Here is a 12,264-nt window from a genome sequence, read left to right as displayed (position 1 = left end):
AGAAGAGGAAAATCGAAGATGAAGAAGAAAAATAAATTAATTAAAAAAATTTTACAATTATGAACAAGATTCTGTAGATGTAATGGGAGCATTAAATCAAAATATAAAATATTTATAAAATATAAGATCTGATGGAGTCCTCTTTTAAAATTATTTCTTTATATTTTAAAGAAAAGTATATTTTACAATAGTCATTGTGAGTACTGTAAAAGTCTCATTTGTGGTCCTCTTAGGACACTGCCCTTATCTAAACCCAAGAGCCCAACCTAAGATGATCTTTGGGTCTTTTGTGGCCCATTAACAGCCTCTGCGTCGCATACATCCTCCGTCCCTCTTGGAAAATTCTTTATTCTACTCCTAGGTTTTTAACACACTGGCAACAGTTCTATGCAGGCAGTAAGTGAAATGTGAACCCATCACTCGACGACGACGAAGGCGACTTCTTCAGTCTGGAGTTATCTGGGTACAAAGCTCCTTTTTGAATTTTATTTTCATACTTGTTGAGTAGTATTTGAAACACTTAATTGCCATAGATTTTGATTTGTGAGGGAATTTATTTGCCCATTTGTGAACTCTTGTATTTAGATTGAACTGAGATCATTTTATGTTAAATCGATTTGTGGGCACACAAAATACAGAGCTTTTCCACAATCAATGGGGAGAAATGCACAGCTTCGGTTTACAGTTTCGTTGGTTGCTCTTAGGGCTTTTCACCCTTCTGAAATGGAAGGAAGTAACAACCCCCCGGCACACCCTCGATTTCAGCATACATTTTTTATTTGCCCTCAATTAAATTGAATCCCCTTTGCTGTCTGATTCCTTCTTTCTTCAACGGAAACCAAAGCCCCTAGAGAGAGAATGTGAGGCTTCCAAATGTATTCCTAGGGCTCGATGGAGACCACCTCTGGCCAGCTCGACGGAAACTCTGTTCGGAGGCTTCCGATTCTCTTCACGTTCGATGGAAATCAGCTTCGGAATCTTCACCTAGGGTTTCTCTCTCACCACGCTATCTCTCTCTCTTAGCTTGTCTCTTTTCTTTTCTTTTCTTTTTTTTGTGTCTGAAATCAGGCCTGTGATTATGAAGGCCAATGGTGATGTGATTAGAGCTGGTTTTTGTTTGGGTCTGTGATAATGAATTTTTGGAAGATTATTATGAATTGGGTCTGTGATTATTATGAATTGGGCTGTGTTTTAGAGCTGGTTTGTGCAAAAATCCTAGTCCATAGTGTTGATGCTCTGGTTTTGCGTTGAAAACCAATGAAAGAAATATAGTGTTGATGCTCTGGTTTTGCATTGAAAGCCAACGGTGATGTGATTTAGAGTTGGCTTTTGTTTGGGTCTGTGATTATGAATTTTTGGTAGATTATTATGAATTGGAGCTGTGTTTTAGAGCTTGTTTGTGAAAAAATCCAAGTCCATGGTGTTGATGCTCTGGTTTTGGGTTGAAAGCCAATGGTGATGTGATTTAGAGCTGGTTTTTGTTTGGTTTCATGATTATGAATTTTTGGTAGATTATTATGATTTGGGTTTGTGATTGTTAAGAATTGGGGCTGTGTTTTAGAGCTGGGTTGTGAAAAAATCCAAGTCCATGGTGTTGATGCTCTGGTTTTGTCTTGAAAGGGAGTGAATTTTGTGATACCCTGGATAAGACTGTGACTCGATATGCATACATTCACCAATGGAACAGCAAACCATGCATTGCCTTTTGTCTAAAAAAGCTACATGGCTATGTTGCTTCATTATTTGTACAGATATATATTGTTTGCTGCTTCATAATTGTTCAGATATGTTTGTGTGCTGAGCATTACCCAATTATTATTTTCCCCATTTACCTCTTATAGGCTATTGTTAAAGATGTCTACAACTGGCACGATTGTAGCTAGCTATGAAAGAGGTGTGTGTACCACTTATAAATATAGCTATACTCCAAGTCTTAACCTAGGAGGAACAAAGAGCTCTCTCTTTTTCTCCTCTCTATATTCATCTATTAAAGCTCATACAGTTGATCAAAATTTCAGGAGTGTTTGTTAGTCTTCACTTTTCTTCCTTACTATTTTTGGTTCAATATGATACCAATTGATAAGACAACTCTATTTTCCACAATCTGACTCATCAATCCAACACCACAACTATTTTATCATAATGAAGCTTCATTATCACACCAATAAGACAAAAAGCATTGCATGGTTTGCAGTTCCATGGGTGAATGTATGCATAGTGTTGTCAATTCACTGGAAAAATCTGAATAGCATTTTTTATGGAAAAATCCCTTCCCCTTAAGATCTATAGATAGATAGATAGACAGACAGACAACTCTATGCAAACAAAAGGTATGCTTGTTTGCAGAAAGGAAGGAAGAAGGGCGAACGAATGGGGCTTCTGTACGAGAAAGGATTTCATGCGGTGAGTGGGTTCCTGTACAAGAAAGGGAGAAGTAGCTCTGTATGCAATATTTTTTTTTTTTTGAAATCCTGGTCAGCTGGGAGTGCAGTGTGCTCTACTTAAGAGGGCTTCCATGTAGCAGAATTGTAATTTTTATAATATTATTATTTTTGGATGGTTGTTTCGTAGTCTTGACTATTATTGATGGGTTTGATATGCAGGCCTGTGATTGACTTTGCTTGTCCTGTGCTTGATCATTGTATATAGTTATATACATTGAATAAGCCAGCTGAACAATATGGATAGATCTTCCAAAATGGCTCTTGGGTGGCTGAAACAGCGTAAAGGAAGAATTCATGGATTATCTTGTAGAGGCAATCGAATCAGCTTTGGCAAATTTGCTCTTCAGGCACTTGAACCAGGGCTGATCTCATCGAGACAAATAGAAGCAGGGCGGCGAGCAATTACCCGAAATTTGCAGCGGAGCGGAAAAATATGGACTCGAGTGTTTGCAGACAAGCCGGTAACAGCAAGACCCGCAGAAACACGCATGGGTAGAGGGAAAGGAGCCACCAAATATTGGGCAGCCGTGGTCAAACCGGGGAGAATACTTTATGAAATCGGCGGAGCTGTAGAAAATATAGCCAGAAAGGCAATTTCAGTGGCCGCATCGAAAATGCCCGTACGAACAAAATTCATCACTGGCTCTAGTGAGTTTTCCTTCATAATACCATTTCTGTTTGTGAAACTTTTGCATTATTTGTGACTTAATGGGATCGGGACTGCATGTTACTTGATTTGATTTGTTGGCAGGTACACCGTCGAAGGGAGAAAATTAACAAGTTTTCCCTTGTCAGAAAGGATATTGGTGATTGCAGGGATCATCCTTCTAAATGCTGAGTATGCAGAATCAGCTTTGTGTTTGTGCCTAAAAGCTTCATTATGAGAATACTTTTGAATTTTGTATTTGAATCAATCTCTAGATTCATGGAGCATTGTACTCTTTGTGGAATTAGTCTTGCTAAGCAATTCATGGGTGGAATAATTTTTAGCATGAATATGTCATAATCTTAAATTAGTTTGATTTACATGTTATCTTAGTTTTACTCTCTTTCTGAGGGCCTTTTGGCACAGAAAAAGGACAAAAGGTTGTGTTCTTTCTTGATTTACATTTATGAAAAAAAAGTTATGGAGTGGAGCCGTGATAATGGCGTTGGTGAGATTTGTTTTTCTTCAGTTTTTGTTCTTCTCATATATTGGATTCGGTATACTCTGAAGATTTGTGTACTTCTATCGATGGAAGTTTCTTCCTTCAGGGAATACAGTTCTTCTCATATGTTTGTTTATTGGGGCTTGTTTCAGCTCACGTAATTGATAAAAGAGCTTTCATTATGATCAACTCATCCCGACTTCTAATGAAACTATATTGCGTTTATGGTGGCGATTACATTTCACTTTTGGGCTTTAGGTATGGAAGAAAAATTGTTTCGATTTTCCCAATCCCGATGAATATCCAATATCTACTTAAGGTAGTAGTAGTAGTAGTATCATGCACCCGCAGCCACAGGCTGCATATCATGCACTCTCATTCTACCTTGCAAATTAATTTTAAAAATAAACCTTAAAAGAAAAGAAAGAAAAAGTGTACGAAGCACAAAACTCATTAATTGCTATAATTTAAAGCAATGAGAAAAGCAGTACTGGAGCATACAAGTTCACAAGTATCTACAAATTTAGATTTCAAGATCAGCAATGAGTCAATCAAGGCTTCAATGTTCCTATTTTCTTCCCTTCACTTAGATTTCTTAGTTTCTTTACTGGGATGAAGCGTGCCTTGGAGAGATTATCCCAACGGATTGACAAACTTCTGCAAGATATGATCGACGTACGATCATATATGTAAGAAGGAAATGATGAAGAATGATTCCCCATTCAAGGAAGATCTTATTCATGTGTTTCAACTCCATATGTCGAGGAACACTAGCTGAGGGCCTTACAAATTGAAATGTATACATGTTAAGTACTGGATGGCCATTCACAAAGTTAGCCCCTGAGTCAATTTAACTAGGGGCTATATGTTCAGAAACAAAGCAAGATAGATGTCTTCTTGAATGCTAGCAGTTGCAAATCTATAACACCCTGCCTAATTAATCATTATGATTAACCCTTAAATGCTTTAGATTAGGTTTTTAATTTTGGCTTATTACTTATATTAAAATTGATAGTGAGGTTAGTCTTAATCTTGACACTAAGTACTAGTGTTTTAAAATCTGTTTCGTACTGGCCGGTACGGCCGAAATATGTTGTACCGGCCGGGTAGCCAGTACAAGTAGATATATTCATATATAGACTATTATTTTATAATATAATTTATAAATATATTTATATATATAATTTATTTATATATAGACTATTTCGAAACGGTATCCGAAATGATATCGGTATTGAAATATCTCGTTTCAATGCCTCGACCGAAATGGTCACCGAAACGGTATTCAAAACATTGCTAAGTATCATTAAGCTAAGAATTAGAGAAGTAAACCCATTAGTGAATTTGGTGAAGCTTTTAGGATCTTAGAGCATTCATGGGCCTAGCTTAAGAAGTCTTGAACCAAGCCCATAGGGAATTCAAGACTTGGTAGCTAACCTTGGCCCAAGCTTAAGGAAGGCATAAGGTCTTTGGGCAAAACTTGGTTAGAATGGACCCATGGCCCAATTAGGCCAAGTCAAACATTTTCAAGCCCATTTTAGTGGATCTTGAAGTTTCCTTTTAACCCTACAAATCTGGAAATGAGGCCATCTCATTCAAGCCCAAGAGCTCATAAGCCATGAACCCACACACTTGACCCTTTTCAAGCCCACAAGGCCCAAAGCCATGTTTGGGCTCATTTCACCATTCAAGACCAAAAGCCTAATACACTATACCATTTGTTTCCTTAAGCCCAATCATACTCTTAGTACCCAAATTAAGTTTTCAAAGTTGGCTAAAACCATCAACCATCATGCTTGAGGTTAGTGAACTTCAAGCCATATTTTGAAACTTAATTTTGTTTAACATTTTCTTAACTTTCTAATTCAAAATATTCTTGATTAATTATTTCATTTCATCATACTTAGACATTACAAATACCCTAGCTAAACCTCCCCACATGTCATTAAGGAAAATGACACGTCAAACCCCAAACTTTGCATCAATCAGCTATGTGCATTGTTCTTTGAAGACTTGGACTGTTTTGCCCTTAGGTCTAATATTTTTGTGACTTGACCTCAAGGGTAATATGATCTTTAAATACCTTATGAGACCCCTTCAAACCCAGTTTGAGGCTTGGACGAAATTGGTTACACAAACTAACTCAAATGACCAAACCGAGTGCACCTTGGTCTAGTTTGTGTAGGAACCGTTTGTGTTGGAATTTAACCAACCATCTACCATGGTTAAGCCACCACCCCACGCCACCTCCTTCACCACCCAATCCCCAAGAGGTCCCATGACCATCATGAAGAAATTGACTAAGTTTTTCCCACCCAAAACCATTCAAAACCGAAGTCCAAAATCTGCCAAATAAAACTGCCTGAATCCACCGGTTTGCAAGGGTGGTTTGAGTGATTTTCTGCCACCTGAATGATGCCCCACGACCTGGACACCTTTATAGGACCAATGCAGCTACAATGAAGAGGGAATCATGGTGGTTTCAGGCAACTATTCCCCCTACACAAGGTGACATAAGCTCATGGAAGCAATCTGGAAAACTTCCAGACTGGTGCACTGCCCACTTCACCCAATCCCTTTGCATTCAAGCCAACGTCTCCACCCCTCTTGAACCATATAAATACCTCCCTCATCTCCTCATTTCCTCCACACCTCAGTTCCAAGCTTTATCTTGAGCCAGTACTTCTCATTCTTAGAGATCAAAAAATTGAAACCGAGTGAGTTCTTGAGTATTCTTGTGTAAGACTGTCTTGAGTGCTTGGAAGACCACGAAATTTGTAAGTTTTCTTGATTTTTATCTTAGCTAGTATGTTAATATTTGTCTCCAAGTTTTGGTACAAAATTTGGTTGAGTTTTGAGAAGGTTATCATGCTTAGTTCAAAATCGGGTCAATTAAGAGATGATTTAAATGATTAAATGATTAAATGATTTTAAGTGGGAATTTATTTATGACATGTCTTTAGCATGATTTGATATGATTTATCATTGTCTTAACATGATTATGGAATGTTTAAATTGTGGTTAGAAGCATGTCATGGTAGGTTTTGAATCTATCTTGTTTTGATCATCAAGAATATATCGGTTTTGAACATATTGGTGATTAAGGATTTCTTAGCCATGATTAAGTGTTGAGATGAACCTGATTATCTAATAATTTGACTTTAACATGTCATTAAAGATGTTAGTGTTTATTTGTAATTAAATAAAATCTCATATGATTGCATTCATAAGGATTAATAGTTGAAAACACACTTAGGCATCAACTAGGATGCATGCACGGGTTGGGATTGTTTGGGCCAGTTTCACTTTAATTTTTGAAAATCCAGGGCATAGATGATTTTAGAATGCCAAAAATATGAATTTCATGAAATTTGATTAAATTTAGAGTTCGTTTGCAATTAGTAAAAATTTAGGGTCTAAATGACAATTTGTTAAAGTCTAGGGTATTTTTGTAAATACCCAATTTTTGAAACCTTTGTTTATGAACATTATCCATAGAAGTATTAATTCTAACTTAGTACGCACTTGATTTATGCAGCTACGACATTATTTTCAAATTGTTCAGGAAGTTTGTAAGTTGGCATCTAACTTACACCTTGATAGATTATTTATAAATTATTGATAAATGCTTCATTCATATTTTAATTATCGTTTTGAGCATAAAATATCATGTTATATGATACATTGAGTGCATACTTACATGACATGTGATATTTTTCACCATTTTTGCATATTGCATCTATAAATGTCATTTTTATATAAAAACTTGCCACATATGCACATGTCATGAAAAACATTTTTCAAGTATACCATGAAAATAATTTTTATCATGACCCCAAAGGCTAGGATGATGAATTATCTTAGTGGAACTCTTCTGTCCACTCTAGAGTGTTTAATAATGGAGTGGTAACCCCTGAGTTGAGGAAAAACAGTCAATAGGCTTTGAATGAGTTCTTTTTAAATAACGCCAGAGCGAAGTCAATATATTATGACACCTAATGCTGGTGAATGTACATGTTATGATTTTTATGATGTTTTGTTACATTATCAATGCATTGAGAATGAGTCTATAGACAACGTAGTTTCAACGTGAGTTGTACTATGGTCATCGACAGATACTCACAGTGCATATGAGAAACTAAGACGTTACCACACGTTATAATTACGAATTGCTAATAATGATGAAGGTTAATGATAAAAGTTACGATGAAATTATGTTTTCAAAAATGATGGCAAAAATGTTTATTGGAGGAAAACCTGTGTCTCCATTTTTCTGAAATGTTAAGGAATTCTGGATGGGAGACATGCATACTGATTTTCTTTCTGCATTTTATGCATAATTTATCTTTATGCACGTTGGTTGTTTAACTTACTGAGATTTCGAGTAAATCTCACCCTTTGTGGGACTACTGGAATGATAGAAGTTGTACCAAGTCATGAGGAGATCGAGCTAGATAGAGCGCTAGATCCAACTAATTGAGGAGGAGTTGGACCTTGAAAGGAGATTGGATTTAATCCTGATGTTTATAGTCCAAGTCCTTCATACTTTAGATCGCATGAATAAAATGATTTGACTTTAACTCTTAGTTGTACTAAGTCTATGCTACATTGGTATTTTGAACTTGATGTTTACTAATGATACTGTGATGTTTTTAGTTGTTCTGGCATAAGTTATACTTTCACCTTTATTTCCGTTGTGATTATTGCATACTGCTAGTTGCATACTATGATTCAATTGCATATTAACTAGCATGTATGGGGATATGTAACCTTGTATTGCATATCCTGATGCTCTAAGTCTCCGTTCTATCCCAAGCGGAGGTTATGGGCGTCACAAAATTATATGTAATCAATCGCCTTATACTATGAAAGTTGCTTAACAGACAGGGTTGGCTTGCTATAAAGGCATATAATAGCTGGTTTGGTTACACAAAACCAAACTATCTCATCTCATCTCATATAATCATTACAATTTTTTCAAACTTTCACATAAAGTATAATAAACAATTCAATTTTTTCAAATCTTAAAACAAAAAATATATTAAAAAATTATGTTATAACAATATTTATTCAACTTTTAACATAACATTTTATCTCATCTCATTTGAACTGCATAACCAAACGAGGCAACATGCACGTGGTGTCTCATATATCTATGCAAACTTTTGAGACTTTATAGACAATACTTTTAACACTGATTAGTCAATGAGCACTGATAGTGGCACTCTGTGTACACAAAGCCCTAATGTGAATAGTATTATTACTGTCCATGTAAACAGTGAAAGTACTGTTCACAGTCCGTGTACACGTGCCTACATAAAATAAAGAAAAAAAAATCAATATAGAAGTCTTATACCACACACCTCCACCTAACTAATATGTGATTTGTCATTTTTGTCCTTCTAAATATGTGTTTAAATAGAATGGTAAAAATGATAATTTCATATTGATTAAGTAGATGTGTGTGGTATAAAGCTTTCGTATAGCATTTCTCAACCTCGTGAGCAGCCAACTTCCATCAGACACAAATTCTGCAAAGTGGTGACCAGTTCTCGTTATGAAATGCATTCCAAAATTTTACTCTTACCGAGATTTTGTTTAGTAGTTGCCAAGTTTGGCGTAGGTGGGTTACAGAATTGAGAAGGAACAACTAGTTGTTAAAGGAAGTACTTCCTTTAACCCATTAATTAATCCAATAGCGCCTTAAACCCCCTCGATTACATCAATAGACATTGAGCTTCAATTCAAGAGGTCATGCCAGCAAAATTCCTCCTGGTGTTATTCTGACAAAATTGTGTTAGTACTTTGTTCTCCGTGAAAAGGAAATAAAGAGAAGACTTATCTTTTGAAGCACAGCATCCAGAAAACAAGATATGTTTGTACAATTTGCTTTAGTTTTATTCTCAATAGAAAACATGCGTTTCCACCTAAAACATAAGATTTAAAAGTAAAAAGGAGACAGGTACTGAAAGAGGTCAATTTAAAAAACCACAAAAACATATAAATTACGAGGAAATCTCCAGTAAATTCAAGTTTAGGCCCAAATGCTTTCCTCTCGTTCTATGTACCAAAGTTGATAATTTTGGATCTATCAAAGCCTGCCGGCATAAGATGTCTGGCTTCCATCTCACTGCATAACGTCTTTGCCAATTGACTTCTTCCACACAGCCTAAGTCCACAGCAAACCTCAGATAAGGTGCCTGAATCAGGAGCCATGCATCTCTCAAGCATTTCCCTCAAGATTTGGACTGCTCCATCAAAATCCTCGTTCTTGCAGAAGGTCGATACCAACATGTTGAAAGTATGTTCATTTGGATGGCAACCACTCCTAATCATGCTTTTATATATCTGAAAGGCACGCTCAGAGTTCTTCCTCACACATTGACCGCTAATAAGGGCAGAAAAGGTTGATGCATTTGGCACTAAGTTCTCCTTCTCAAGTTCCTTAACCAGAAAGGCCGCTTTCTTTGCCTTACCCTCCTTGCATAGTCCCAAAATCAATGCATTGTAAGTCAAGATATCGGTTTTAACTTGATTCTTCAACATCTCCTCGTAAAGCCTGCTACCCATTTCACTATTGCCCAATTGGCTGTACCCATTTATCAGGGTATTGTATGTCACAGTATTAGGAGCAAAATTCATGGTTTTAATCTCAACAAAGAGCTTATTGGCTTCGTGCAATTTCCCTTCCTTGCAGAACCCATTGATAAGCGTGTTATAGGTAACCACATTTGGGTGCACCCCATTCTTCTCCATTGAGCTTTTAAGCTTTATTGCAGAGCTCAAAAGACCGTTATTGCAATGGCCTGCAATCAGAGTGTTGTAAGAAGCAATATTCGGTCTACAACCCATGATCTCCATCTCCCTAAACACCTCAACAGCCTTCTCTAATTTTCCCAATTTACAGTAAGCACACATGACCATATTATGAGTATAAACATTCGGTGAAATCCGATGATGCCGCAGTTCTCTATAGAATGCCAAAGCAATATCCATCCTATGTAAATCAAGCAGAGAGCTCATGTATGCATTGCACGACTCAATAGTAGGGAAAAACCCATACTCCTTCATTCGACGAAAGGTATCGGTAGCGTACCGAAAATTTTTCATATGTGCAAATGTCTTGAAAAGTGAGTCAAAAACACGAGGCGAAGAATCACACAACCGGTAGGAGTGCAGCATTTCTTCAAACAGATGCGAGGGCACATCTAACGAACAAGATACAAGAACACCCCTCAAAATAGACTCCGCAGATTTGAATTTTCGGTTTTTAGTGAGAATGTGGAGGATTATGGAATGGGTTTCGAGGGTGTGGCAAGTGGGTTTCTCAATCCGAACCCAATTGAAGAACTCGAGGGAAAGAACATGGTCCTTCTGAATCTTCAACAATATCTGTCTCACTCTAAGGGGTGTTAGGCCGGTTGAAAACGAACGGAGTTTAGCCCAATCAGAGTGAATTAGGTGGCTGTGTGCGACATTTATGTAATCAAGATCCTGAGCTCTAGGTTCAGGGAGTGTTCGGTGGGGTATTGGTATTGGTTTCCAGGTTCTTCTTCCCAATTTAACAGTAATATCTTCAGAGGTGTGAGTTTTCGCTAAGGAATTGAGCAAAGTCGAAAATCGACGGAATGGAGAATTACTATTCATATTTTCATCATAAAACAGATTAAAAAAAATGGAAGGGAAGTGAGTGTTGAGGAAATCAAGGGGACTAACCTTGGTTAAATGCAAACAAGGATGAAAATTAAAACGGAGATTTTGAGCAATCATTGACAAACCTCATGCATTCATTGAGTGATATCAAAGTCGTGTCCTTACCGTGAGCTGTAGGTTTCCTTTACTTTGCCACCATGAAAGTTGAGAAAACGGGGGCAGAGTTTCTTGAAGAAAGCTTGTGATGCTAATTCATATAAGCATGTTTTTTTTTTTTTTTTTTAAGATGATCCTGGTCTCGTAATTTTTGTTATTTTTGCCTCCCTTGTGAGTCGTGCCTTTTGTAGGGTGATTTCAACAATTAACCACTACTTAATATAATAATATTTATTTAAAAATTAATCATATAAAATTAGAGCAAAAGTAAAGAAAATTTTGAAAATTTTTTTTTTTTATTAAAATGGTTCTATATATTTGAAATTGAGGTTACATTTGGATATTAAATTGAGTTGAATTCTTTATGAATAATAATGAGTTAAGATGATATAGTGAGTTTTGTGAGATCCACCTAAGATGAATTTAAATGTATTTAGATGTTAATATGAGTTTAGATGTATTTATGCAAAGTTGAAAAAGATTGTAAGCCCACATATAAAGAAGTGTTGAATTGAAAAAGGTTGTAGGTCCCACGTGTAAAGATGTTTTTAGTTGAGATGAGTTTAGTAAGTTAAGAGTTGGATGTTTAGATGTTAGATTTAACTTAAAATTAGACTGAACTGAGTTGAACTAAGATGAGTTTAACAATCAAACAGGGCCTAAGTTTGTATTTTATCGAAGCGAATGGTCGTCTTTTTCTCTCTCCAGAGAAAATCTCTCCAAAGAAGGTCAAAAAATCTTACATTCTCCGTCCAGAGGGTGGCACCCTCCTCCTCCCATCTGTATTGTCTAGATATTGTTTTACCGTATTTTTTTTTCCTTTTTTCTTAGTTTTCCAACCGAAGCACAGAGAAGTGCCGATC

At 36.5% G+C, this 12,264-nt stretch overlaps 2 protein-coding genes across 4 annotated transcripts; one reads left to right on the top strand and one right to left on the bottom strand.

The window, feature by feature from the left end:
- Window positions 1–280: 280 nt before the first annotated feature.
- Window positions 281–3,604, top strand: LOC109022221 (50S ribosomal protein L16, chloroplastic-like). Of its 3 annotated transcripts, XR_004797929.1 has the most exons (4): window positions 345–463; window positions 1,842–1,894; window positions 2,604–3,092; window positions 3,196–3,604. XR_004797929.1 is itself a non-coding variant. In XM_019005058.2 (3 exons), the coding sequence occupies exons 2-3, from the start codon at window positions 2,681–2,683 to the stop codon at window positions 3,219–3,221; spliced, it is 438 nt and encodes a 145-aa protein (XP_018860603.1). In that variant the 5' UTR covers window positions 281–463; window positions 2,604–2,680; the 3' UTR covers window positions 3,222–3,604. The 3 variants fall into 3 exon arrangements, 2 of the variants coding, with proteins under 2 accessions (XP_018860603.1, XP_018860605.1); XM_019005058.2 differs by lacking the exon at window positions 1,842–1,894 and having other exon boundaries at window positions 281–463; XM_019005060.2 differs by lacking the exons at window positions 345–463; window positions 1,842–1,894 and adding an exon at window positions 2,346–2,403.
- A 5,845-nt stretch (window positions 3,605–9,449) lies between these two features.
- Window positions 9,450–11,477, bottom strand: LOC109006881 (pentatricopeptide repeat-containing protein At4g26680, mitochondrial). Its single transcript, XM_018986296.2, has one exon. It carries the CDS (start codon window positions 11,360–11,362, stop codon window positions 9,653–9,655), a length of 1,710 nt encoding a protein of 569 aa, XP_018841841.1. The 5' UTR covers window positions 11,363–11,477; the 3' UTR covers window positions 9,450–9,652.
- Between the last annotated feature and the right edge of the window lie 787 nt (window positions 11,478–12,264).

Source organism: Juglans regia, chromosome 1 (assembly GCF_001411555.2).
Source record: "Juglans regia cultivar Chandler chromosome 1, Walnut 2.0, whole genome shotgun sequence".
Classification (NCBI taxonomy): Eukaryota; Viridiplantae; Streptophyta; class Magnoliopsida; order Fagales; family Juglandaceae; genus Juglans; species Juglans regia.
This window is presented reverse-complemented; position numbering and strand designations above follow the sequence as displayed.

Excerpts from the sequence above, each read along its gene's own strand:
- LOC109022221 (XM_019005058.2), top strand. The coding sequence starts at position 2,681 with ATGGATAGATCTTCCAAAATGGCTCTTGGGTGGCTGAAACAGCGTAAA. Across the intron at positions 3,093-3,195 it reads AAAATTCATCACTGGCTCTA|GTACACCGTCGAAGGGAGAA; the intron begins GTGAGTTTTCCT and ends ATTTGTTGGCAG.
- LOC109006881 (XM_018986296.2), bottom strand. The coding sequence starts at position 11,362 with ATGATTGCTCAAAATCTCCGTTTTAATTTTCATCCTTGTTTGCATTTA.